The sequence below is a fragment of the Hyperolius riggenbachi genome, chromosome 5 (assembly GCF_040937935.1).
Source record: "Hyperolius riggenbachi isolate aHypRig1 chromosome 5, aHypRig1.pri, whole genome shotgun sequence".
In the NCBI taxonomy this organism is placed as follows: Eukaryota; Metazoa; Chordata; class Amphibia; order Anura; family Hyperoliidae; genus Hyperolius; species Hyperolius riggenbachi.
Window position 1 is genome coordinate 341,672,007 of NC_090650.1, and position 27,156 is coordinate 341,699,162.

The 27,156-nt window shown below is 42.2% G+C and overlaps 2 protein-coding genes across 2 annotated transcripts in view; both read right to left on the bottom strand.

Annotated features, from left to right (window-relative positions):
- The window catches only part of ATP6V1H (ATPase H+ transporting V1 subunit H), a 148,075-nt gene that overhangs the window by 110,977 nt on the left and 9,942 nt on the right, over window positions 1-27,156 (bottom strand). The window contains exon 3 of the mRNA XM_068234769.1: window positions 20,798-20,917. Within this exon, the coding sequence (XP_068090870.1) occupies window positions 20,798-20,901 (104 nt within the window). The 5' untranslated portion in view covers window positions 20,902-20,917. The remainder of the gene's footprint in view (window positions 1-20,797; window positions 20,918-27,156) is intronic.
- LOC137517733 (uncharacterized) lies at window positions 14,005-17,196 on the bottom strand. The gene is made up of 2 exons (XM_068234768.1): window positions 14,352-17,196; window positions 14,005-14,142 (listed from the first exon to the last, which is right to left on the bottom strand). Exon 1 carries the CDS (start codon window positions 17,194-17,196, stop codon window positions 14,356-14,358), a length of 2,841 nt encoding a protein of 946 aa, XP_068090869.1. The 3' UTR covers window positions 14,005-14,142; window positions 14,352-14,355.

The window sequence follows — 27,156 nt, forward strand, 5'->3', positions numbered from 1 at the left end:
TACAGCCGTACTTACGTGCGTGTATCAATCGGGATTTTTCCTTCCAGTGCTTCTCTGACATCCCTTTAGATGTCTCACCAGGGGGAGCTCTTCTGTATGCCAGAATACAGGTTTTCCCATCTAAAGGGATGCAGAGAAGCTCCAAAATATGTCACCTTCCTCTGCACTGATACAGTTTAACACCCACCAAAATCCCTGTTGTATCAAATCAGCAGAGAAGCAGGACTGTGAGGCTCTCCCTATTGGCTGCCTGACCCTCTCTAAAGGTTGTCTGTTAAAGTTACCACACAGAGAGCATGGAAAAAGTGGAAAAAGTAAGTTACCGGCTGCTATTGGCGAAAAGTATCAAACACTTTTGCCCGATTTACCGAATGGGTAAATCTTTGTGAATTGCAATTTCTTGACATTTCCTGAGGTAATTATTGCACAAGTTGGTAATTTACCTCACTAGTCGGGAACTCTAATTTTCAGTGTGGTAATAGGTTTAGTGAATTGGAATCTGGGAAGGTGATCGGTAAAATCAGCTGTTTTTCAGCATTACCAAATGCAGTAATGCTTTGTGAATAGAGCCCTATGAATAGTAGTTCCACCCAGAATTTAAGAGATTCACTATAGAGTAGCAGTGCAGAATCTGTAATAACTAGACGCTTTTCAAGTCAAACAATTCATCACCTATATGCACGTGAACTGTATATTTATGGGTTATTAGGCAACCTTGCGTTCGCTCCAGAGTGAATGTGTTTAGTGACTTGCAAAGCTTTCTGTCATATTGCACTAGGAAGAGAAGCACAGTTCTGATTCACAGTACGCCATTTGACATAACAGCAATTCACAATGAAGGAACAAGTTCTGAATGGGTATTTCTTTTCTGTGGACTCTGTAATAAAGTTCAGATGTTGGCCTTCCTTTTACATTGACGTCCATCTTTTCATCAGACGTTAAACTCCTGAAAGACATCCTTTAGAAAGAGCCGGTGTTACGCCCACACACAGCGCCATCTGAATCAATAGCTGGAGAGGGCTGGTATGAATAGAAAGCCTGCGCAGCACAATACAGCAGATAGGTTTTCTTTCTAGGGATGCAGTACTGGATCATATGCCAACTGCCAATCAATATTTCAAAAATATTGATCTTTGCCATGTTATAAAATGGATAAAAAAAAAGAAAAAAAAAGAAATACGTTTCAAGTTGTCAAAAAAAAAAAAAAAAAAACCCAAACAGCCTGCTAGCATTTCAGTGGAGCACAAATTGAAGGATCATTTTTTCCTGTCAGAGCTGAAATGAGGATGAAACAGCGTGAGCTGAAAGCCAGTCAACTTGAACTTTAGCAAAGCACTTTGAGAATGATACGAGAGCTGTTCAGATCCTTGCATCTGGTTTGTATATTTGTTTACCGAGTGCAGTTAGAAAGGATTCTTTATGCCTTTAAGCCGGAAGTCATACTAGAAGCAAGAGTGTCCTTAAAAATGATATATGATCAGTTTTACACACTAAATAAAACACGATTCCAGCCTTAATACCTTTTTGATTCTGAAGATCTTTACAGACCTAAGCTGAGCACCAGCCTCTGTGCATTCTGGGGCAGTTTTTTTTCTACTGTCAAAGCCCAGAGAGATGCTAAAGATTCTTGAAGCTTCCTCGGTCAGCTTTCATTTAAAGGACCACTATCGCGAAAAAAGTAAAATGAGCTATAAATGACTTCTGTCCTATGTTGTTCTTGTTCTCACTTACAATAGTTAGTAGAAATCTGAAGGAACTGACAGGTTTTGGACTAGCGCAACTCCTCATGAGGGGGGGGGGGGCTTCTCAGGGTTTTCTTTATTTTCAAAAGCACTTTGGCAGTTGCTCCATCCAACTGGCAAAATAGTGTACAGCGAGCAGGAGGCTGGTCAGTATTTTTTTATAAATCCTTTTCAGGGACTGTCTTTATAAAAAATAAAGGCCATGGTGAGAATTCCCCATGAGGATATGGACTAAGCCAAAACCTGTCGGTTCTTTCAGATCTCTACTTCTTACTGTAAGTGACAGCAACATAGGAGAAAAGTAATTAACAACTCATTTTACTCTGGGAGGAACTTACTTCATAGTTGTATGTGTTTACACGTATTTTATTTGGTCCTTTAAGATCCACAGCTCCATCAGTCTATGGCATACACACATCCAATTTTGATTGGCCAGCTTGACCACTTCCACTCATAACTGAGTATGTGTACAAAGCTTAAGAAACCAAACCCACAGCTTTTTACATACACACACACATATATATATATATATATATATATATATATATATATATATATATATATATATACACACACATACACACACACATATATATTTCAGTATAAGTAAAAGTGTATACATACATCCAATTTTGATTGTCCAATCATTGCCCAAGGGCACAAAGATTTTAAAAACTATGAAATTATTATGTAGGTAAGCCCTTAAACTACATGGAAGTAGTAAAATTGGCCAGTTATTGGCCAATCAACAGTAGATGTAGTTACCAGGCTTAAAGCAAACCTGAAGCGAAAATACATGTATGGTATAATGAATTGAGTGAATGAGTAGTACAGCTAAGAAATATAACATATGTAGCAAAGAAAAGAGTCTCATATTGTTTTCCAGTACAGGAAGCGTTAGAAAAAAAAAATCTTCAGTTATCTTTACAAAAGAGCTTTTCTGAGCTCTTTGACCCACTGGATCGTATACAGTACTGTTTTTTGAAGCACTTAAAGAGCAAAGAAACAGTAAGACAGCTTGAGATAAGGGTTCACTGCAGGATAGTTCAAAGGGTCATTATTTCTGCGATTTCTAAAACTGCAACATTGACAGAATTATGCAATTTTATATAAATAAATAAAAATAAGCTATAAATGAAAATAAAAATAGGAGACTTTTCTTTGCTAATAACATTCTATTCCTTATTCGTACTGCTCAAACAATTCATTATATCATACTTTTTTTTCCCTTTTAGGTTTGATTTAAGTTAAGGTTAACCAGAAGAAGAATTTTGAAACAATCCAGTGAATAACATTTGTCAACAAACCTGAAAAATCCTTTAGGAACTCTGGAATGTAGAGACTGTTTATATGTAAATACCTAAGTAGCTTCACTTGCTTATGTATATCATGAACTGTACACACACACACTGATTTGTGTTCACACACACATACACACACACACTATGATTTGTGTTCACGCACACATACTGCCAACATAAAGATAAGGTTCAGGTTCCAGAAGACTGGATGTAGTCAGCATTATCAAACCCTCTCTGTACAATCAGACACACAATGACGCAAGACAACATTGGATATGACTAGAAAACCTCAACACCAACAAAGCACTGTTTGTTTTCTTTCTGTTGTGTAAATGATCCGCCTTGCTAGTGAACAGAGCTGCAGGGCAGTCATTTCAATTTATGGTTCACATTAAAGACCAGCTAAAACCTTTAGCCATAGAAGCCTCCAAAGGCTTATAAACCATAAGCTATTTAAGCCCTGGCATCCCTTTTATGGAGGAAGGTTTAGATGGGCTTTGCAGCACAATTCCAGGGAAAAATGATTTAAGTTCAGGACACTGTAATAAGGCTAGAATCTCTCTTGGATTTTTATTGCTATCCTTTTTTCCTCATCTGTGAAAATTTCCATTATGTCCCATTGAGCCAGGAACTAGGGAAATGCTGTACAGAATGGCAAATAAAATATTTTGTAATTTGGGGAAGCAGGGGAGTAGCAATAGCCCGGGGGCCTGGGGGGGGGGGGGGGCACTCCTTGGTTAAAGTGGACCTAAACTCTTGCACAGGACAGAATGAAAACATACAGAAATGCACCCTGTATGTATTTAGTGAGTTTAGCTGTCTAATTCACCAACATAATTTGATGTCTCAGCTGTGTCAGCTCAGGAATCTACTGTGCCACGGCAGAGCAGCTAATTTGTAAACACAGAATGTTAAAGTGTACCTGAAACTATAGGTGCCAGAAAGAGTACATTTTTAGGCAGGGAAGTGACAGCTTCGGTCTTGTCGGTACCTTGTTGGGAATATAGCAAACCTCAATGATAAGCTAATTACAGCCATAAAGGTTTTCCTGGCAGAACACAACTTCTGTGAGCAGAGGGAGTTCAATAGTTCATGTATTTTCATTTAAGGACACTTAGGTTTTCTCTTTTAAGGGGTCCTCTGATCCCCTGCCGCAAGCTAATTTCGAGGCCCTTCCTGCGCGCATCCTCAATCATGCTCCCGTCATCGTGGCCATCCTGCACATGCGCAGTAAGCGTACATACTGTGCGAGCGCAGGACGGTCCCAGCGACTGGAGCACGATTGAGGATGCTCGCGGCAAGAGCCATGCATGAGCAGTGGCGATAACGAAACTAGCTGGCGGCGGGGGACTGGAGGATCCGTGAGTGACTACGCGGGAAGATGCCCCAGGTAACTATTTTTTCCTACTTCGGTTAAAGGAATACTTAAGTGCTGATATATATACGCTATAGCAGCATAGAGGGTGATATAGCGGCTGGGAACGCGGAGAATCAGCCAGGTTCCCAGCCTGTCGGCGGCTGTCGCCAAACCCGGAAGTAGCCGCTGGCGGGGACAGGACGATCGGAGCGGAGCTGCGAGGGCACCATACAGCTTCAGGGGGCTGAGGGATGTCCCGGGTGAGTAAAGATCATTTTTTTTTTCACTTAAGTATTCCTTTAAGGTTCCCTTTAAATCCTGTAGACGGATCCTGTGTACTACTTGCCGGGACCCTCTGGAAGGTACGGGCGGTGCTCCTCGTTGGATTTCTTTGGGGGGGGTCCCCAAGAAGGAACAAAGGACCAGAGGATGGCGTGGGAAGCATTTACAGGATCCAGGGGCTTCACTCTTGCTAGGCAAGTATGTGGTTTTTAACCTGAGGTCCACCTTAGGCATACTTTTTTTTGATCAAGAGATTTTTATAACATTTTTAACTCTGAACATACATGTGGTAATATACATTGCTTACTCAATACAAACAGTATACTCTACATAGAGTTTAAAAGACACAAAGACCATGATACTAAAGCCTAGTTTACATGAATTTGGAGACAGACTACTACAAGATAATTGAGATGATTGAACATTATCCCAAACTCTACTTACAACTAATAAACCATTAATCATAAGGTTATACATCTCGCATTATGGTTGGTTTGGGTTAAACTAAGAGTTCCCATTATCTGTGCAACTAATAATACTTGCTAACTGCTTTGGTTCTTTTTTTTTTTTTTTTGACGAAACACTGTAAAGCCCCAGTCTCTCCCATCAGTGGTAGCTGGGGTTACAGTTCAAGGAGGGAAAGGGACACCTCAACCAGGAGGAAAGGTGGGATCTAGGGGGGGAAGGGAAGGGGTGTCGGTAGGCAGGATCCATAAGTATCGTTTCCTTAGAGTTCTCAGGTATACTATGCTTTTTATTAAATAACTATTGGGTCTTATTTTATGTTTAAGGTGTCAACCTATTCCAGTTAAAAGTCCAATTGTCTAAGTATATATTTTGATTGTTGCGGAGTTTGAAAAGTTTTTCCATTTGGAGATTGAATTTAAGTGTGTTTAGTAGTTGGTTGACATTAGGTCTATCAGTTTGTTTCCAGTTGGACACTATCAGTTGGCGAGCAATACATAGAATATGAGTGGAGACCAATCCCAAATTTTTGGGGAGTTGGTCCATATCCGTAGAGAATAGGGCCATTTTGGGTGATAGTTTAAAGTTAGTGTCTAGCAATTTAGACAATATAGTTTCCATTTCCTCCCAGAAGGGACATATTTTAGGGCAATCCCATAAGAGATGCACTAGAGTTCCTGTGTGGGAGCACTGTCTCCAACATAATGGAGTAGTGTTTGTGGAAAATTTAGAGAGCCTGATTGGGATGTAATACCATTTCGTCAGGATTTTCTGAACTGTTTCGATGTGGGAAGCGCACTTCGAGTATTTCCTGATCTTTGTAATGGCTCTAGTCACCCCTGTCAAGCTTATTGACGAGTTCAGGCCGGTTTCCCAGGTTTTTATATATTTATCTAGATTGGAGATACTACCGTATTTTTAGTAATCCAGGAGTACCGTAAGGTTATACCCTTTTGTCGTTTAGTGGGGATGGTCAAAAAGGTCCAAAGGTCTGTAGGGAATTTAGGTATACGTAAAGGTCTTTTTTTGTTAAAGTGGGCTATCTGGTAGTAACTGTATTGCTCCGAGTCAGGGAGCTTGTATTTCCACTTTAGGAAGGAGAATGACTGGAGTTGGTTATTATCTATGATATCATTCAGATTTGAGATCCCAGATTCTATCCACCTGGAAATATTTAAGTTGGGGATGATAGATTTGAGAGTTTGGATGGGGATTTTAATTGTGGACATTTTATCTGAGGTCAGGTTCAGGCTATTGACTTGTTTCCATGCTGACGCGGTTGCCCCTATAAAGGGATGCAGCTGAGTGTTTAGTGGAATACCCATTAAATTTAAATAAATAATGTCTTGAAGGGGGATATTTGAGAGGTTCTTTTCTAATTGGGCCCAGGGTTTAGTTGGGGCATTGTTCCACCAGAATTGGGACATATCTAGCAAAGAGGCGAGTTGATATTGTTGGGGTTGGGCAGACCAAAACCTCCTAACTTGTTTGGGGTGGATAAAGTTTGGTTAGAGAGTCTGTGCTTCTTAGATCTCCATATATATTGGGATACTAACGAATTTAAGGCTTTGAAGAATTGAGATGGTAAAGTTATCGGTATCGTTCGGAAATAGTACAGGATCTTAGGGAACACAAACATTTTATACACTGCTATTCTACTGGTCAGAGAAAACTCGTGCGGAAGTAGTCGTGTTAAGTCTTCTTTAATAATTTGTAACAGTGGTGGGAAGTTGGCAGAGTATACCCTTTTGGTAGATGAGGGTATTGTAATCCCTAAGTAAATTATGCCCACTTTTGCCCATGGGAAGGGATATTCTTTAGAGATCTTATTTTTTAGTGAATCTGGTAAGTTTATGCCCATTAGCGTAGATTTGTGGTCGTTCACCTTATATAGTGAGACCTTGGAGAATTCTAGAAGAGCTTTATATACTGCTGGTAATGATTCAGAAGGGTTTTCCATGGTGATTAAGACATCATCTGCAAAGAGATTGATTTCTGATTCTTGTGTATTACAAGTGATACCCGTGATGTATGGATTCATAGGGATTTACTCTGCCAACGTTTCCATTATTAAAACAAATATTAGCGATGACAAGGGGCACCCCTGCCGGGTTCCGTTAGAAATAGTAAAGGTTTTAGATACAAATCCAGACACATTAACACAAGCCGTAGGAGTTTTATATAAAAGCCAATATGGCTTGATGGAAGTTCCCATAAATCCCAAATTTGCTCAAGACTGCCTCCAAAAATTCCCAGTGCACCCTATCGAAGGCCTTCTCTGCATCCAAAGCTAGGAGCAGAGAAGGCCTTCGGGAGGATTCCACTTTGTAAAGTAGATTTAGTACTCGTCTCGTCCCATCTGCTGCTTGCCTACCTTTGGTGAAGCCCACCTGGTCCAGTGCAATCACCTCAGGCAACAAATCAAATAGTCTGTTAGCCAAAATCTTTGAATAGAGTTTTAGGTCACAATTCAGTAAGGAAATTGGACGGTAGTTAGAGGTACACATGGGGTCCTTACCCATCTTAGGGAGTACTGTTATAACTGCTTTAGTGAACTCTTGAGGGATCTTACCCGAGTGCATGAAGTTATTAAAGACCTTTGTAAGGCTTGGGGCTAAGAGAGTGGCAAAGGTTTTAAAATACTCATTGCTGAAGCCATCCGGTCCGGGGGCTTTATTGTTTTTTGAGATCTTGATCGTCTTGAGTACTCCTGAAACTGTGATAGGGGTGCTCAGGAGTTCAGCTTGAGGGGGTGAGATCTGGGGCAGGTTTAATTTCGCTAAAAATTCAGAAATTAGGTTTTTATTGGGTTGGAAAGTGGTTGGGTCATCTTTTAAATTGTATAGTTTCCCATAGTAATCACTAAAGGCATCGGCTATGTGCTGGGGGTTAGATAGCACTCGATGCGTGAAGGGATGGGACAGTTTTAAGATTTTAGTTTTTGCTTGTTTATTTTTGATAATTTTAGCTAATAGTGGGCTTGCTTTATTATCTTGGTGATAATGAGTGCATTTTAATTTAGAGATTCTGAAATCATATTCTGAAGATAGCGCTATTCTAAGATCTTGCCTAAGATCAAATAATACTCTCTGATTAGTTGTTGGGGCAGCTTTCTGGGAGGCTTCAGCAATTCTAATTTTTAAAAGAATTAGATCTATTTCCCTCGTTTTGGCTTTTTTTGTTTGGGTTCCTAATTTGATTAAATCCCCTCTAAGAACAGCCTTATGGGCTGACCAAATTACAGATTCTCCAATTTCCGTGGATGAATTGAATTCGAAATATTCTGATATTTTTTTTGAGATCAGCTTTTTATTTGTTTCTGATAGTAATAAAGAGTTATTTAGTCGCCAAAGTGGTCTGCTAGTGTCAGGTTGGCCTCCCAGTTGTAAACTGATTGGAGCATGGTCTGACCAGGTGATGGAATGTATTTTGGCATTCTGAATTTTTTGCAGTGTGTCTACCAGGAAAAAAAAAAATCGATCCTAGTGTAAGTACGATGTACCGAGGGAAAAAAAGGTAAAATCTTTTTCTGCACCATGTGTTGCTCTCCATGGATCATAGAAGTCCAATCCTGCTAGCAGTGTGGGGAATTGTTTGTAAGTTTTGGTCTGGGGGTTTGTTGAATCTAGTTTACTATCATAAATAGAGTTAAAGTCTCTTCCTATTACCAGGCTGGAGGTAGGTGATCTTTTAACCTTAGATAAGAGATTTCGAAGAAATTTAAGTTGGCTATTGTTAGGGGCATAGAGGTTTAGGAGAGTGTAGTTGGTATTGTCCACAGAGCATTCGATCAAAATATACCGGCCTTGTGGATCCTTCTCTATTGCTTTAATGTTTACATCCAAGTCTTTGTGGAAGGCAATAAGGACTCCTCTCTTCTTCTTTTCGAAGTTGTTTAGGATAATATGGGGATAGCAGGGATGAGAACATCTGGACACTTTGCCTTCTTTGAAGTGAGTTTCTTGGGCAAATAGGATGTCTGTGTGTAGATTTGTGGCTTCCTTCCATAAAACATGTCTCTTAACTGGATTGTTGAGACCCTTGACGTTAATTGATGTAAATTTAAGCATTGTAGAGCCAGAGGAAAGGTTTGTGATAGTAGCTGAAGAACTTTGTGACATTGTAGATACTGTGGATCCTATTAGGAGGGGATGGGGATAGGAAAAAGAGGCGCCCAGGGATTAGCAGCAGGTAGCTAAAGTATTTCCCCACAGAAACAGCTTGGTGCATCAGAGGATTGGGAACTAACAACAGGATAACGGTTAAAGTCGAGAACAACCACCGAAAGGTATTGCTCCTATCATCTATCAGGGGGGGAGGAAGGTGAATTTTCTCGTCCAACATCATTATATCCACCTTCTAGAGAGCTAGGGTGACATCTAGGAAGAACCTCCTGTCGATAATCAAGTGGCTGGGTGCCATTCTGGTTGAATTTTGGAGGAGCGTTGCTGTCGCTGTGGCTTAGGAGAAATATGACTAACTTGGATTCCCCATGTGGTCAGTAGCTTTATTCCTTCCTCTGGGTTGGAAACGGCCAAGACTTTCCCCTCTTTGTTGATTAGCAATTTAGTGGGGAATCCCCATTTATATGGGATGTTCTTGTTTCGAAGAGCATTCGTTATGGGCCACAGTGATCTCCTTTTTGCTAACGTAGCTTGCAATAGGTCAGCGTATAAAGTAATGTCCTTGTAGGGGTCTGGCAGAGACCCATGTTGCCTTAAAGGGAATGTCCAAGCAAAATAAAAAAAAATAGTTTCACTTACCTGGGGCTTCTACCAGCCCCATGCAGCCATCCTGTGCCCTCCTAGTCACTCACTGCTGCTCCTGTCCCCCGCTGGCAGCTTGCCGACCTCGGTGTCGGCGGGACGCATTGCGTACATTTTTACGCATTCCCGCTAGTGCAGGAACATTAACACATACATTTTTACGCGTTACTGGTTCCATGCGTAAATTTTTACGCATTTAACTAGTAATGCGTAAAAATGTATGTGTTAATGTTCCTGCACTAGCGGGAATGCGTAGAAATGTACGCAATGTGTCCCTCCGACCTCTGAGGTCGGCAAGCTGCCAGCGGGGGACTGGAGCAACAGTGAGTGACTAGGAGGGCACAGGATGGCTGCATGGGGCTGGTAGAAGCCCCAGGTAAGTGAAACTCATTTTTTTATTTTGCTTGGACATTCCCTTTAAGTAATGCATCAATTCTTCTTTTGCGTGATAGAATTGGAAGTTACAGATGACGTCTCTCGGTGTGGAGTCAGGCAGGTGGCTGGGTCGGGGTAGTCTGTGGGCTCTTTCTATGCAGAGCTCGATGTCGGTTAGGTGAGACAGCGCGGAATGGACGATTTTCTTTATGAGATCTTTCAGCTGGGAGGTTGATACAGCTTCTGCTATCCCTCTCAGTTTCAGGTTAGATCTCCTGTTTCTGTCCTCTAGGTCTGCTGCTTTAGCTTTTAACCATGTAACATCATTATGGTTCTCCTCTATGCAGTCTACTGCTTTATTAAATTCTGTGGTTAGAGCTGAGACACTGGATTCCACATCTGCAACTCTGTCTCCTAAGAGACTGACTGATTGCTGTAATTTATTGGTGATTTGCAGTATATCAGAGGAGAGAGAGGATTTGAGAGACATTATCAAGTCTTTCATATAACTTTGGGTTACAGCTTGTTCTGTGGCTGGGAATTGCTCTAGCGCTGACTCTGAGTGTGTGATAAAAACAGCAGGCTCTAAGATGGCCGCTGGGCCTACCTGGTCTTCTGCCTCTGCCAGCCTTTGTTTTGGATTTAGCCGGACTTCTAGCCACCGGTGAGCCACTATCCGAGGAGTCCCCTTCTTGTGTTGTACCGGGGTTAGCCGAGCGCTGGATCTCAGCTGGGGTGGAATCGCTGGCCTTCCCCCTCTCGCCGGCGCCATCTTTGCCTCTATTGCGTGCGTGAATGCCGGCAAATAACTCCGGTAACTTCTGCGGTTTCAGCTGCCGCTTGGTGCCCTTCTTCACCGCTCCCACTTCCATCGCCTCCTCTGACATGTTTAGGGATCGGCACTGTGTCCCAAAATACTTTGGAAAGCTTTACTTTGGAGGTTTTCCTCAGAGCTCTCTCTCTACACGTCCAGCGTGTTTGCGTGGCGGACACACCCCTCCACCTTAGGCATACTTTAATGATGGTTTTTCCCAAGCATCCCCCTCTTATGAATAACACTTCAAGTACTCATGACTTTATAGTTGTTAGGAGTACTCAGTATTTATCTAATCTTTTATGCTTTTAACTGGCAATACCAATCGTATTTTCCCCATATGAGACACACGTTTTCTCCCCAAAAATGGGGAGAAAAAGTCCCTGCATCTTATACGGCAAAGGCAGGGAAATCCCAGACTTACCCCCCCCCCCCCCCATATGTGTGCAGCGGCAGCCAGTTTACCTAATCTGCCATGCCCCGGGGGAATGCAGATCTCCGTCTCCTCCATGTGGGTTACCCTAGTGATGGGCTTCTAATGATGACGTGATCATTAAGCCACACTGGAGGACACATGGGGGAGACATAAGCCACAAAGAAGGACACATGGGGGAGACAAGCCACAAAGGACACATGGGGAGACAAAAGCCACAAAGAAGGACAAATGGGGAGACAAAAGCCACAAAGAAGGATACATGGGGAGACACAAGCCACACAGAAGGACACATGGGGGAGACACCAGCCAGTAGGACACATGGGGGAGACATAAGCCACACAGAAGGACACATGGGGGAGACACAAGCCACACAGGAGAAAACATGGGTCACACATGAGGAGACATGGGTCACACATAAGGACACCGTAGCAAAGATGGGGAGAAATATGGCGCACAGGAGGATCCATTTGTGGGAGAACATGTACAAGTCGCTTCTGGAACATGGACACACCTAGGTGCATTTTATATGGCCGAAAATACGATAATCAGGCTAAGTTAAACAAGATTCATCATTTTTTAAAACTAAAACTCATGGTAATAGATTAACTATGACAAGTTCAACTAAACTCAATTACCCCCAGGGGTACATGTACCACATGAACTTTGGTTCTCGAGCAATCACCAAGGAGGTAACACCACAGCAAGTATTTCATTGTAGTGCAGCTTAAAGCTACCCTGAACTAAATATAAACTGATGAGATAAACAATTCCGTATATAACTACAAAATAGGCATCCCACAGTCTTATTTTGTGTTAAAAAAACTAAATACATTAGATTCCATTTTTTATAGTCTCAGCTGAATGAAGATTGTTTAAGATGTTTCCCCAGCCAATCAGCGCCACAGAGACACACAGAGTGCACAAAGAGCTGCATAACGCAGATCACTCTGGCGTCCTGCTTCAACAACACCAGGCGCTGCGTTAGGGGCACGTTATGCGACCATAACGTCCCCTAAAACGCAATGTCTTGGTGTGAAAGTAGCCTAAAGTGAGAAAAACAAACAAAAGGAAAGCAGCCTAGTTCAATGCAAATTATGCAACTGTCCATACCTCATCATGTCACTTCGGGTACCCTTCAAGAGGACAGAGAAGGTTTAATAATGGCTGTTTTTATACTATACTTTTATACAAAAAGAAAAATAATAAGAATTTATGATGCAAGCATCAATACAAATCATATCTGCAGCAAGTAATTACAAGACAACAGGTGGATTTTCAAGACCCAGTTGAGTCTTAAAAAAGGAACTTAAAGTGAATGTTTACCATTTTAAAAATAAAAAAGTCAGATAATCACCTAAGGAGAGGGGAGGCTCGGTCCTAATGAGCCTTCCCTCTTCTCTCCCGGTGCCCGGTCCCGCGTAGGATCCCCCGTGGCAGTATTCGACCAGTTCGGTCAAATACTGCCACTTCCGCAGCCGAATGGAGCTTTCGGAAGCCCCGAAAACGGGCCGCTCCATACTACGCATGCGCGAGTGCCCTCTATGACGCACTCGAGCGTGCGTAGTATGGAGCGGCCCGTCTTCGGAACCCCGAGTGCTCCCGAAGACCTCCGAAGTCCCTGCGGCGGCAGACGCGAACGGGGGATCCAGCGCAGCACCGAGGGCACCGGGAGAGGAGAGGGAAGGCTCATTAGGACCGAGCCTTCCCTCTCCTTAGGTGAGTATCTGACTTTTTGACTTTTAAAGAGGTACCCACTGGCTTTAAAATGGATCCGAGGTGAACTTTTACTAATTGCATAATGGTGTTCCTTTCCTATTGTAAAGCCAAAGCCTCAAGCCAAATACTTTTTTGTTTTAATACTCATTCCCTATAAACTAAATAAACCACGCCCACAGGTTTTCAGAGAGCCTTGGCAGTAGCAAGGGCTCATGGGAGCTCAGTCTGGGCAGGGGGAGGAGGTGTTACTAGCCATTGATTTCAGAGGCAGAGGGGAGGAGGGAGGAGGGGGGAATTAGGTTTTTTTCACAGTCTGAGTGCTGATGGTGCAGATAAGCCTGCCTCTGTGTAAAGTTTACAAACAACATGGCTGCTGTCATTGTATCACAGGAAGAAGAAATTATTTTCTATTAAATCTGTTTGCAGCTAGATTTGCTGTGTAAACTATCTAAACTTTAGATAAGATATATAGACAAGTTACTTGTCATAGTTCGTTTTTCATCTCGGATCCGCTTTAAGCGAAAAGGGAAAAAAATAAATCAATACAATACAAGGTGAGAAGTTAAAAAATAGAAGAGAGATCAAGAAACTATTGATAGTCGCCATGTCATTTGATCCGCAATTAGCCTGCATGTCATCTTTACTAGACAAGAAAAAAAAACAAAAAAACTAGAAAGCACCTACTGCCATTATTTATAACCACACACACTAACACTACGATGGGCTAAAACCAATGTTAGTTACCTGGTAACATCCTTTTTAGTAACCTCCAGGACAGGTCCACCACGAGAACGACAGGCTCCTCCCAGGAACAGGAAACGTCCAGATAGAGCACTCTATAAAACTTTGTCCAACCCCTTGATCCCCAGTCAATTTCAAGTACTGTTCCTAAACAAAAAAGGGGTTTTAATATTCATACTGCATATACATATACTATCACATCATCATATATACATATATATACATATAATTGATATCGGGTGGGTTACGGACCTGTCCTGGAGGTTACTAAAAAGGATGTTACCAGGTAACTAACATTGGTTTTTCCTTTAACCTCCAGGACAGGTCCACCACGAGAAGATGAGCAAGAATCTTACCAATTTAGGGTGGGCTGACTGCCTGCAGAACTTTCTTTCCAAATGATTGCTGTCTTGCAGACATCAGATCTATTCTGTAGTGTCTAGAGAAGGTGCTTAAACTTGACCACGTGGCTGCCCTGCAGATCTCTTCTGGCGTAGCACCCGCTCTGTAAGCCCATGAGGTGGCAGCTGCCCTAGCTGAATGGGCTCTGATTGTATCTACTACCGTATTCCCTGTAATCCTATAGGCTTCCTCTATACATAATTTTATCCATCTAGCTATAGATCTCTTTGACATTTTACTACCTCTTGTAGCTCCTGACGTGTTAATTAGCAAAGCTCTAGAGTTTCTAAATTCCGCTACCCTCTCTAAATAACACATAAGGCATCTTCTTACATCCAATGTTTGTTCCTCTTTAAATGATGGTAGCACAATGTCCTGGGATCTGTGAAATTTTGTAGTAACTTTCGGGAGAAATTCATCACATGTCTTCAGTATCACTTCATCTCTAAGTATTATACAAAACGGTTCATCACAACATAGGGCTTCTAATTCGCTCACCCGTCTAGCCGATGTAATAGCTATAAGAAATACTGTCTTCATTGTCAATAGTCTGAAGGAAATATCTGCTATGGGCTCAAAGGGTTCTTTCTTTAATACCTTTAAAACTAAGGATAAATCCCAACTGGGAACTTTTTTCTTTAACATAGGTTTCTTTCTCTCCACTGACTTAAAAAATTGGATGATAAGGGGGTCCCTTGCTAACCTCTCATCCATAAAGGTAGATATTGCTGCTACCTGTACCTTTAAAGTACTTAACGAAATATTCTTTTCTACCCCGTCCTGTAGAAACTCTAAAATGGTTGGCACTAAATCACCCTTGAACCCTGACTCTTCCTGCCACATATTAAAGGTTTTCCAATATTTGAGGTAAATTTTCCTTGTAACTTTCTTCCTACAATCCAATAGAGTACTAATAACCCTTTCTGATACTCCTTTTTTCCTTAAAGGGGACCTCTCAGAAGCCAGGCTGACAGGCTTAGATTTGGAATAGAGCTTCCAGTTCTTCTTGATCCCTGAGCTAGTACTTCCTTGTCCGGAATCCTTATTGGACCCTCCAGCCTCATCTTTAGTAGTAGTGGATACCAACTTCTTGCTGGCCAATCCGGGACTACCATAATTACTACTGTCTTGGTCCTTGATAACTTGTGTAATACTCGTGGCACTAGCTGTATTGGTGGAAATGCATACCCCTTGTCGAATATCCAGTTCTGACTTAGCGCATCTACCGCTTCGGCTCCTTCGCTTGGATTCAGGGAGTAGAATCTTCTGCACTTTGTGTTTTGCTTGGTTGCGAACATATCTACTCGTGGTCGACCCCACTGTGTGGTCAATCTTCTGAACATCTTGTCTGATATTTCCATCTCTGTATTTGACATCTTTTGTCTGCTCAGAAAATCTGCTATCGTGTTTAATGATCCCTTCAGATGTATTGCTGATAATGATAGAAAATTCTTTTCCGCTATTGTTAATATGTTCATGGCCAGTTCCATCCGCTTCTTTGACTTTGTACCCCCTTGCCGATTCAGATATGCTACCGCTGTGGTGTTGTCTGACCTGACCTGAACATGATGACCCATCAGTGTCTGTACACTCTGTTCTAGTGCTTTCTGTATAGCTGCTAGCTCCCTGTAATTGGATGACTGCATCCTCACACACTTTGGCCACTGCCCCTGTAACATTCTTCCCTGCAGATGTGCACCCCAACCTATAAGACTTGCATCGGTCGTGATAATCTTCCCTGTTGGTATGATCCACATCCTGCCTTCGGTGAGTATCTTCTCCGATAACCACCACTCCAGGGACTTCAGTACGTCTGGTGGACATATGACCTGTGTCTCTAGATTGTCCTGTGTCTTGTTCCAAACTCTTAGCATCCAATTTTGTAAGTGTCTTGTATGCATCATTGCCCACTGTATAGCTGGAGCAGTTGATGTCAGGAATCCCAAAACTTTCATTACTTGTCTTATCGTCATTACTGGCTTTGTTATTAATTCCTGTATCATAGCTTTTAACTTCCCTATCTTTTCGACTGGCAAATACATTCTCTCTGTCTCTGAATCTATAATGACTCCCAGAAACTGGATCTTTGATGTTGGTTGAAGGACTGATTTGTCCCAGTTTACTATCCATCCGAGGGTTTGTAATTGTTCTAACACCCTTTCTGTATTTTCTTTTGATTTCTGATATGATTCTGCCACTACCAGGAGATCGTCTAGGTACGGGATTACAAGAATCCCTTCCATGTGGAAAAACTTTGTCACCTCCGCCATTACCTTTGAGAATATCCTCGGTGCCGATGATATCCCGAAAGGTAGAACTCTGAATTGAAAATGCTGAATCATTCTTTTTTCTTTTATTGCAAATCTGAGGAACTTTTGAGATGACTCCCTTATTGGAATGTGCCAATAAGCGTCCCTCAGATCTATATTTGTCATTATACAATTTTGGGTTAACAAGGTTCGCACAGAGTAAATTGATTCCATCCTGAATCTCTGATAAGATACGAAGGGGTTCAGGGCCTTTAGGTTTAGAATCAGTCTGAATTTCCCCGTCGGCTTTCTTACTAAAAATACCGTCGAATAAAATCCCTGAATGTTCGAGATTTGATTTTCGGGAACCGGAATGACCACGTTTTCGTCTAACATTGATTTTACTATGCTTTTTAACGCTAGCTTTTTCTCCTTTTCTTTTGGAAGGGACGTGGAAATAAATCTCTTTGGAGGGAAGGATTGAAACTGAATCTTGTACCCCTGACTTATGAGATTGAGGATGAAATCGCTTTTGGAAATTTTTGTCCATTGGGAATAGAATCCCGACAGACGCCCCCCAACTTTTTCTCTGGCGTCATTTCTTTTCTTGTCCCTCCTGTTTCCGAAAAAGAAAACTCCTTTTCGTCCCCTCTCTGTTAATGGCCCAAGGTCTTCTCCTCTGCTGAGGCTTATCCTTGTTGTCTTGTCTATTTCGCCTAAAGAATCTTTTATTCTGTATAAACTTTTTCTTTTTTGGGAATCCCTTCTTTCTATCAGAAGTTCTTTCTAATATTTGGTCTAACTGCTCTCCAAATAGTAATTCTCCATTGAAGGAGATATTGCAAACTCTGGCTTTTGAGGCCTGACTACCTTCCCAATTCTTTATCCACAGATTCCTCCTTGCTGTGTTAATTAATGCCGAGGTTCTGGCATTTACTCTGATATTCTCAGCTGCTGCATCAGTTATATAATCAGTGGCCTTAGAGACCACTTCTAATGATTCCAAAATCTCCTCCTTAGAGGCTCCCTTTTCAACTTTCTCCTCTACTTTCTTAACCCATAGGGATAGAACTCTTGCTACACAAGTTGTGGCAGCAGCAGGTCTAAAATTTGCTCCTGCTGCTGTCCAGGCTTTCTTAAGAGCGAATTCTACCTTTTTATCCTGCGGATCTTTTAGATAGCCTAGATCTTCAAAGGCCAATTCGTTGTCTTTATTAACCTGAGAAAATGCCGCATCTAACCTGGGAGATCTATCCCAAGTTTTGACATCTTCCTCTGTAAATGGAAATCTTTTCATAAAACCCTTTGACATGAACAATTTTCTATCAGGGTATTTCCACTGGCTTAATATGGTATTCTTTGTGGATCTGTGTATAGGGAAGGTTAATGATTCTTTTGGTTCCATTCCTTGATATAACTTATCATGCATAGATATTTCCTCCGATTTTTTGGATTCAATGTTTAAGGTTTTGTTAATCGCCATTATCAGCTGCTCTGTCTCATCAGCTGGAAATCTAAATCTAGAGATTTTCTTAACCTCAGATTGGCTGTCCCAACTTTTAGCGGAGGAGTCTGACTCATCATCATTATCTTCCTCCTCCCCCTCCATGTCTTCCTCTTCAGAGGAAGATACTATATTTCTCTTTGTACTTTTACTTTTATGTTTTACAGGCTGAGATTCTGTATTAGGTGTTTCTGCGGCCGGTATATCTGTACTTGTACCCGGGTTTACTGACTCTGCTGCTGGGGGAATAGCGGAAGCAAACACCTCCTTTAGAGATTTAATGGTGTCTGCCATTTCCTTCTTTACGGCTGTCATTAACTCTTCCTTCAACCCCCCTGATTGCTCCTGTATAAGTTTCATTAAACAAGGTTGACAAAACTGCTTATTGTAGTTATGGGCCATTTTTGCATCACAGAGCGGGCACCGCCTCCTTGGCTTTGTTGGCTCAGTAGGCTCCGGGCCCTAAAATAACAACACAAAAACACAATGTCATTCCTCTGATTTTGATTTAAAGGAATATCACCCGGTGAAAAATAAAGAGTGACAGTAACCCTGACCGAGGAGAGCAGGAATGAAGAGCCATTTATACATATAAATGCATCCGCTACATATATATATATATATATCTATAACTCTACTCCCCCATAGTATCAAACAATTGCCCAAGCTATAATATTCATATATATATAGCCCTCTGGTCCAAAGTGGAATAAAAAACCTCCATATATGTATGTCCGCAACAATTTAAGTATAACAGACCTCAGATCAGACGTAAAACAGGCTATTAAATACACACTATAAGACTCTGATCTTATCCCAGACCTCCGTACAGACGCGGCCTATAGATACAGGTTACTATAACAAACCTCAGATCAGACGCTAAGCAGGCTATTAAATGCAAACTGTAAGTCTGTAAACTTATATCAGACCTCCATACAGACGCGGCCTAGGCGTATAGCTCATACCGTAAAGGTCACCAAGCCTCCGCCAAGCTTACCTTTCCTGGTTCCTGCTTAGCGTCCATCCCGCTCCGTTCCGAACACAAACTGGCAAACCATGCGGGCTTCCGGCGTCTCTTCACCCACGCGACCGGAAGTGACATCACGTAAGGGCGGAAGTACGTCATACGTACTCCGCAACTGAGGGCAATCAGCTGCCTTCCCTCCGGAGGCCCGTCTGATCCTCGTGTCACTTCCGGCGCGCCACTAGCCTCCGCCAAAGGGGAATCATGGACGCCGCACGTGTCCTCCGGATCCGCCGCAACTCGGGCAGCCAGGACAGCCATGGGGAAGGTAACTCCACTCTCTCTTCCCCCTCCGGACCGCAAAACCTCTCCAGGCAGGTCCACCCATAGCCGCCAACCAAGTCCCAAACTCTCCTGGTCTGACGGACCGGCGAGCGACCAGAGCACTCCTTGTTCCTGGAACAGGAAACGTCAACTGGGGATCAAGGGGTTGGACAAAGTTTTATAGAGTGCTCTATCTGGACGTTTCCTGTTCCTGGGAGGAGCCTGTCGTTCTCGTGGTGGACCTGTCCTGGAGGTTAAAGGAAAAACAGGGGTTCTCAAACACTGGTGTGCCTCTGGCATCTCTCAGAAAAACCCACAAAAATAAAAGGAAGGAATTTACATAACCAAACTAATAAAGCAAACCAGGGTATAAAATGCAAAGAATGTACAACTCCTATAGTCAAAAAAGTGAATAACTTTATTCAAGGACATATCCCAATCATAATAAAAACAAATGCTATGCCCAGGGTACTGTATATTATTGTCGTGTGCTCCTATCCGTGCAGCTGGCCATAGAATTTATTTTTATTATGACAGGGATATGTCCTTGAATGAAGTTATTCACTTTTGTTCACTATATGAGTTGGATTGCTTTGTTAGTTTGGTCGGACATTCATCCCACTCCTTTGTGCATTGCCATCAGATTATGCAATTGCACATTGATATACAATGGGTGGGTCAGTGACCACATGGAAGGAGGTAGAATGCTGTTGAAGGGGGGGGGGGGGGTCAAGGACTACTTGGAGGATGATGCCTAATAAAAAAGGTCATAACAGCATTTCAGTAGTTGCTTGTGCCTTGAAATAACATTTCAAACCCATCAAGGTGTTGTCACACCAAAAGGTTTGAGAACCACTGGGCTAAAAGGTTATTTTTTTTTTTTTACTAGATATACATATGCCCAGAGGGAGATGCTGGTTGCTCGGCAGTTGGAAACAGCTTCTACTTCCCACAATGCAATAAGGTTCATGGACAGGAAACTGTCAGGACCTAGGTCCAGACATCACACTGTGGGAGGAGTTTCACCACAATATCAGCCATACAGACCCCCCTGATAATCTATTTGAGAAAAAGTAAAGATTTCTCATGGGAAAGGGGGCATCAGCTACTGATTGGGATGAAGTTCAATTCTTGGTTACAGTTCCTCTTTAACGGAACACACATGACAAGTGCCTTGTAAGGATTTTTCGTCTTTCTCTGGATCAGCAGGGATATGTGAGGGAGCAGGCTGGTGTTGTACTTTGTTCTCTGGTTGAACTCGATGGACGTATGTCTTTTTTTCAAACAAAATAACTATATCACTTTGTAATTTAAAAAGTCAATCTGCCTATAAGGGAGACGTAGGAGACAGGTACTTACTGAAGATAGGATTGCCAGTTCACTTTGTTGGCACGAACCTCTGCAGCCTTGGCTGCAATTATATTTGTTGGGACAGCAGCATCAACAGCACCTTGAATGTCCATCTTCTTTTTTATGTTACTGGAAACAAAAAGAGAACATGAGTAGATATTGTACGGGATATGGAAGGGTGCATGCTAGCGATAGCGTTATGCTAGTACCATACATTCTGGTTCAAGATATGACAAAACCGAGGTGCCAACACAGGATAAATTAAAAACCATTTAAAAAAGGTAGGTAGTGGTAGACTTACACCCCCCCCCCCCCCCCCTCCCTACATTGAAAACTCGGTGTGTCGTTTTCAGATAAACAACTATTTAGGAAAGACGTTAGGCTTTAGGTGGCCATACACTTGTAGATTTGCAGCAGATTCGACCATCAGATAGATTTCTGTCAGATGCCTGTCAAGTCGAATCTGACAGGAATCTATCTGGTGTGTGCCACACACTAGGAACAGATTTCCAATAGATTTCAGAATTAAATCTATTGGAAATCTATCTAAATGCATTATTGGACCATAAGATCCAATGCAACTCTATGGGCCATTAATCTGCTGCCAGCAGCAGATCAACCTAGATTTTCCATCCTGTCAGATAGATCAAAATCAATCGAAATCGACCGCAAAATCAATTGATCTGGGAATTTGATAGAATCGATTTCTGATCGATTCAATAGAATCAATCGATCGCTGAAATCGACCAGTGTATGGGCCCCTTTACATTTTGATTGATATGCATGAGCCTTGTAAAGACTACCCACCACTGCTGATATGCTAACTCATCCAGCAGAGTAAACCACCCTAATTACATTTGCTCAGGCTGTGTATGTAAGAAGGCCTCCAGTCATAGCGAACAATGGACAGCGCTACTGAGGACAGACTGCATTCAAATGACTGACAGCTGATGCGCTGATCTACTTTCTATTGTAAGGCCTCTAGTCAGTTCACGGCTGATGTCAGTTCTGAATACCAGAATTCCTCATCTATCATGTCAACACATCCTCCCTTTAGATTGTAAGCCCTCCCTCCTTGTGTATCTGTGCACTCTGCTCACAGAGTAAAGTGAATCTGAATTACTGACACTATCACTCCATGGTATGATCTGGCATTTTGTACCTAATTGTTTGTCTGTTGTGTGTGTTGACTGTCACCCCCATTATCAATGTGTGTATCCTCATTTATTGTACAGGGTTGGGTAATTTGCTGTTACTACATACCGTACTTTTCAGACTATAAGACGCTCCTAACCATGAGGCACACCTAGGTTTAGAGGACAAAAACCAGGGGGAAAATTATATATATAATATATATATATATATATATATATATATATATATATATATATATATATATATATATATATATATATATATATATATATATATATATATATATATATATATATATATATATATATATATATATATATATATATATATATTTTCACACACACACACACACACACACACACACACACACGGTGGTTTGCCATATTGTCATATTACTGCCACAAACATGAATCAATTTTATTGGACTTCCACGTGAAAGACCAACACAAAGTGGTGTACATGTGAGAAGTGGAACGAAAAACATACATGATTCCAAACATTTTTTACAAATAAATAACTGCAAAGTGGGGTGTGCATAATTATTTAGCCCCCTTTGGTTTGAGTGCATTCAGTTGCCCATAGACATTGCCTGATGAGTGCTAATGACTAAATAGAGTGCACCTGTGTGTAATCTAATGTCAGTACAAATACAGCTGCTCTGTGACAGGCTTAGAGGTTGTCTAAGAGAATTTTGGGATCAACAACACTATGAAGTCCAAAGAACACACCAGACAGGTCAGGGATAAAGTTATTGAGAAATGAAAAGCAGGCTTAGGCTACAAAAAGATTTTCAAAGCCTTGAACATCCCACGGAGCACTGTTCAAGCGATCATTCAGAAAGGGAAGGAGTATGGCACAACTGTAAACCTACCAAGACAAGGCCATTCACCTAAACTCACAGGCCAAACAAGGAGAGCGCTGATCAGAAATGCAGTCAAGAGGCCCATTGTGACTCTGGACGAGCTGCAGAGATCTACAGCTCAGGTGGGGGAATCTGTCCATAGGACAACTATTAGTCGTGCACTGCACAAAGTTGGCCTTTATGGAAGAGTGGCAAGAAGAAAGTCATTGTTAACAGAAAAGCATAAGAAGTCCCGTTTGCAGCTTGCCACAAGCCATGTGGGGGACATAGCAAACACGTGGAAGAAGGTGCTCTGGTCAGATGAGACCAATATGCAAAACGCTATGTGTGGCGGAAAACTAACACTGCACATCACTCTGAACACACCATCCCCACTGTCAAATATGGCGGTGGCAGCATCATGCTCTGGGGGTGCTTCTCATCAGCAGGGACTAGAGTTGGGCGAACTGTTAGCGCAACTGCAGCCGAACTGTTCGGCTGCCCAACCTGTCATGTGGCTGTGGCTCTTACTACTTCCGGGTCGCAATGACCCGGAGTAGTACGTCTGCGCTGGCCCGGCGGAGCGTGTCCTAGATCGCGCACCCCGTTGCCGGGCACTCTCTGCGCATGTGTGTGACGTCACACACATGCGCAGAGAGTGCCCGGCAACGGGAGCGCGATCTAGGACACGCTCCGTCGGGCCAGCGCAGACGTACTACTCCGGGTCATTACGACCCGGAAGTAGTAAGAGCCACAGCCACATGACAGGTTGGGCAGCCGAACAGTTCGGCTGCAGTTGCGCTAACAGTTCGCCCAACTCTAGCAGGGACAGGGAAGCTGGTCAGAGTTGATGGGAAGATGGATGGAGCCAAATACACGTCAATCTTGGAAGAAAACCTCTTGGAGTCTGCAAAAGACGTGAGACTGGGGTGGAGGTTCACCTTCCAGCAGGACAATGACCCTAAACATAAAGCCAGGGCAACAATGGAATGGTTTAAAACAAAACATATCCATGTGTTAGAATGGCTCAGTCAAAGCCCAGATCTAAAGCCAATCGAGAATCTGTGGCAAGAGCTGAAAACTGCTGTTCACAAACGCTGTCCATCTAATCTGACTGAGCTGGAGCTGTTTTGCAAAGCTAACAAAATTTTGGGACGCATTAAAAGGGAAATAAAAACTCGAGATGCTAGCATAATATTGACCCTGTTTAATTCTCTAGTAAGGCCACATCTGGAATATGGAATTCAGTTCTGGGCAGCACATTACAAAAAAGATATTGCAGTTTTTGAGCAGGTGCACAGACGAGCAACAAAATTGATACGTGGGATGGAAGGTCTCGCTTACCAAGAAAGGTTAGATGAACTGGGTTTATTTAGTCTAGAGAAAAAAGACGCCTTAGAGGAGATCTAATTAACATGTATAAATACATCAGAGGGCAATATAATAGCTTGGCGGATGAGCTTTTTGTCCCTAGGCCTTCTCAAAGGACTAGAGGACATGATCTGCGCATGGAGGAAAAACGTTTTAGCCATTTATTTAGGAAAAGGTTCTTTACAGTAAGAGTGATTAAGATGTGGAATGCATTGCCACATGAAGTCGTTATGGCAAACTCTATACCTGCATTTAAAGGGGGCTTAGATGCTTTCCTTGCATTGAAAGACATCCATGGCTACAATTACTAGGTAATGCCTAATGATGTTGATCCAGGGATTTTATCTGATTGTCATCTGGAGTCGGGAAGGAATTTTTCCCTTTAGGGGCTAATTGGACCATGCCTTGTGGGGTTTTTTCGCCTTCCTCTGGATCAACAGGCATATGTGAGGGAGCAGGCTGGAGTTGTACTTTGTACTGGTTGAACTCGATGGACGTATGTCTTTTTTCAACCAAAATAACTATGTAACTATGTAATGGGCAAGGATTTCAGTCTCTAGATGTGCAAGGCTGGTAGAGACATACCCTAAAAGACTGGCAGCTGTAATTGCAGCAAAAGTTTTGACTCAGGGGGCTGAATAATTACGCACACCCCACTTTGCAGGTTTTTTTTTCAAAAATGTTTGGAATCATGTTTGATTTTTGTTCCACTTCTCACGTGTACACCACTTTGTACTGGTCTTTCACGTGGAATTCCAATAAAATTGATTCAGGTTTGTGGCAGTAATATGCCAAAATGTGGAAAACGTCAAGGGGGCCGAATACAGACATACAGACACACACACACACACACACACACACACACACACACACACACACACACACACACATACACACACACACACACACGTTATGTATACTAAACGTGGTGCATTTATGGTGAAGGAGCATATTGTGGATTATGCCCCCTTTGTACCTCATGCCCCTTGTTCCTCGTGTCTCCCTTTGTCCTCTTCTGTCCTCTACGCCCCTTTGTGTCTCCCTTGTGTCCTCCTCTATGCCCCTTTGTGTCCTCCTCTGCATGGGCACAGTACAGGGAGTCCCCGACATTGCGGCGGGTTGGAGGTTCATATTGGCAGGCGCTCATAAGTCAGGAACTCCCTGCATTTGGACTATAAGACGCAGTGACTTTTTCTCCCCACTTTTTGGCGGGGTGGGGGGGGGGGGGGGGGGGGGGGGGAGTCTTATAGTCCAAAAATACAGTATGTTTAAATAATAATAATAATAATTTGAAGTGATTAATAAATAGTTGTGCTTATCTGAGATTGGCACATAGTCTTCAATGAAGAGTTAAGTCCACAACTACCTCCCTTTATAAAACTGTTTTGAATATATTTTACCCTGCATTGGTGCCTCTGTTTTGTCATATCTTCAGTGTTTTGTCCACCCTGGTGGAAGGGTGTTACCCCCACTTCCATTTCTACAGAGAGCAACTTTTTCACCTGAATAGGGACAGGTCATTTTCCCCACCTGCGCATACAGTGGTTGCCTTGGAGATAATCCACCTTTGTGAGTAACACTTCTGCCCAGATTCAATACTCATACTTACTACACTATAGTTGGCTCTTCATTTTTTTTTTTTTTTACATATTTTCGGGTTGAACTTAATGGACGAATGTCTTTATTCAACCCAACCATGTAACTATAAATGCTGTAAGGTAAAGTGTATATTCATATACACAAGGGAATGTATAGTGTTACTTAATTTGAAGTTTATCCAAGGCGTCACAAATACTTTTGCTGCTGAAGGGATTGACGGTAATCACCTCGGGGCCATGCTCCTCCTTAGGCACGAGTGCGTCCGTAGGGCATGTGCATGTTCTTCTCCATGCTACTGCGCAGGCACAGCTACGAAGAGGCGCGTAGCCCCAATATTAAAGCGGAATATAACCCTGCATTTCAACTTTGCTCTAAAACATTATTTATAGCATATTATATGCAACCAGCATTTTTTTTTACTAGACCACCATTGGAAGGGTTAAACACAGAGGTTTAAAGTTCCGTGGAGAGATATGCAGAAGTTCAGATAGATACATTTAACTAAATAGAATGTAACAAGTGATAAATGTTACACACTCTTTGGCTGTCCTCCAGCTCCTTCTCAGTCAGAGAGAGTGAACCACACACCACAGTTAGATACATTTATGTAAACAAAATGTATCTATGTAAGCTTCGGATGCGTCTGCAGATCTCTACAGGAACTTTAAAGCTCTGTGTAACCCTTCCAATGCTGGTCTAGTAAAAAAAAAAAAAAAAAGAAAAAATGCTGGTTGCATATAATACATTGTAAATAATGTTTTAGAGCAAAGTTGAAATGCAGGGTTATATTCCGCTTTAAGGAGGGCCCCAGCGGAGGATTAGCTCTCCTTGGGTAAGTATTTATTTTTTTAACTTTGTGAAGCCTCAGGTTCTGTATAAGCATCAGAAAAATATTTTTATTGCAGTGGAGGACTTCTAAGTATTACAAGGTTACATGATACAAAGGCACATTGCCACTTCACCAGTCATCAGACCTTTTTCAAGCAAAAGTGGGATATAATAAAGCAGATAATCCAATAATCATACAGTACAATATAGGAAAAAAGTAGTGACCAAAGCAGCTCTGTGAACCAAACACGGCACCACACTCCTGAGCTTGAAAAAGGTCCCGGACTGGTGGCGTTGCAATATGCCTTTTTATCATGAAACCTTACAGATGTAATTCCTGGCAGTCTACCACATGGGTGTCTGTTTGGGTGTATTGAGGATGGTTACATTAATTAATGTTATACATTTGTTTTGTGTATATGTTGAGATTCTGGTGCGGTGATCACCAGCCGAATAGTTTTCTTTATTACTCCCATTTAAATGATGTAAGGTAAATTGTAGTCAAGTAAATAGTACAGCATGGCAGCACACCGCATTGCCTTCTGGGAAGGGACATGGTGAAACGGCCATTCAC

Coding starts and splice junctions, on each gene's coding strand:
- LOC137517733 (XM_068234768.1), bottom strand. CDS start 17,196: ATGGACAAAAATTTCCAAAAGCGATTTCATCCTCAATCTCATAAGTCA.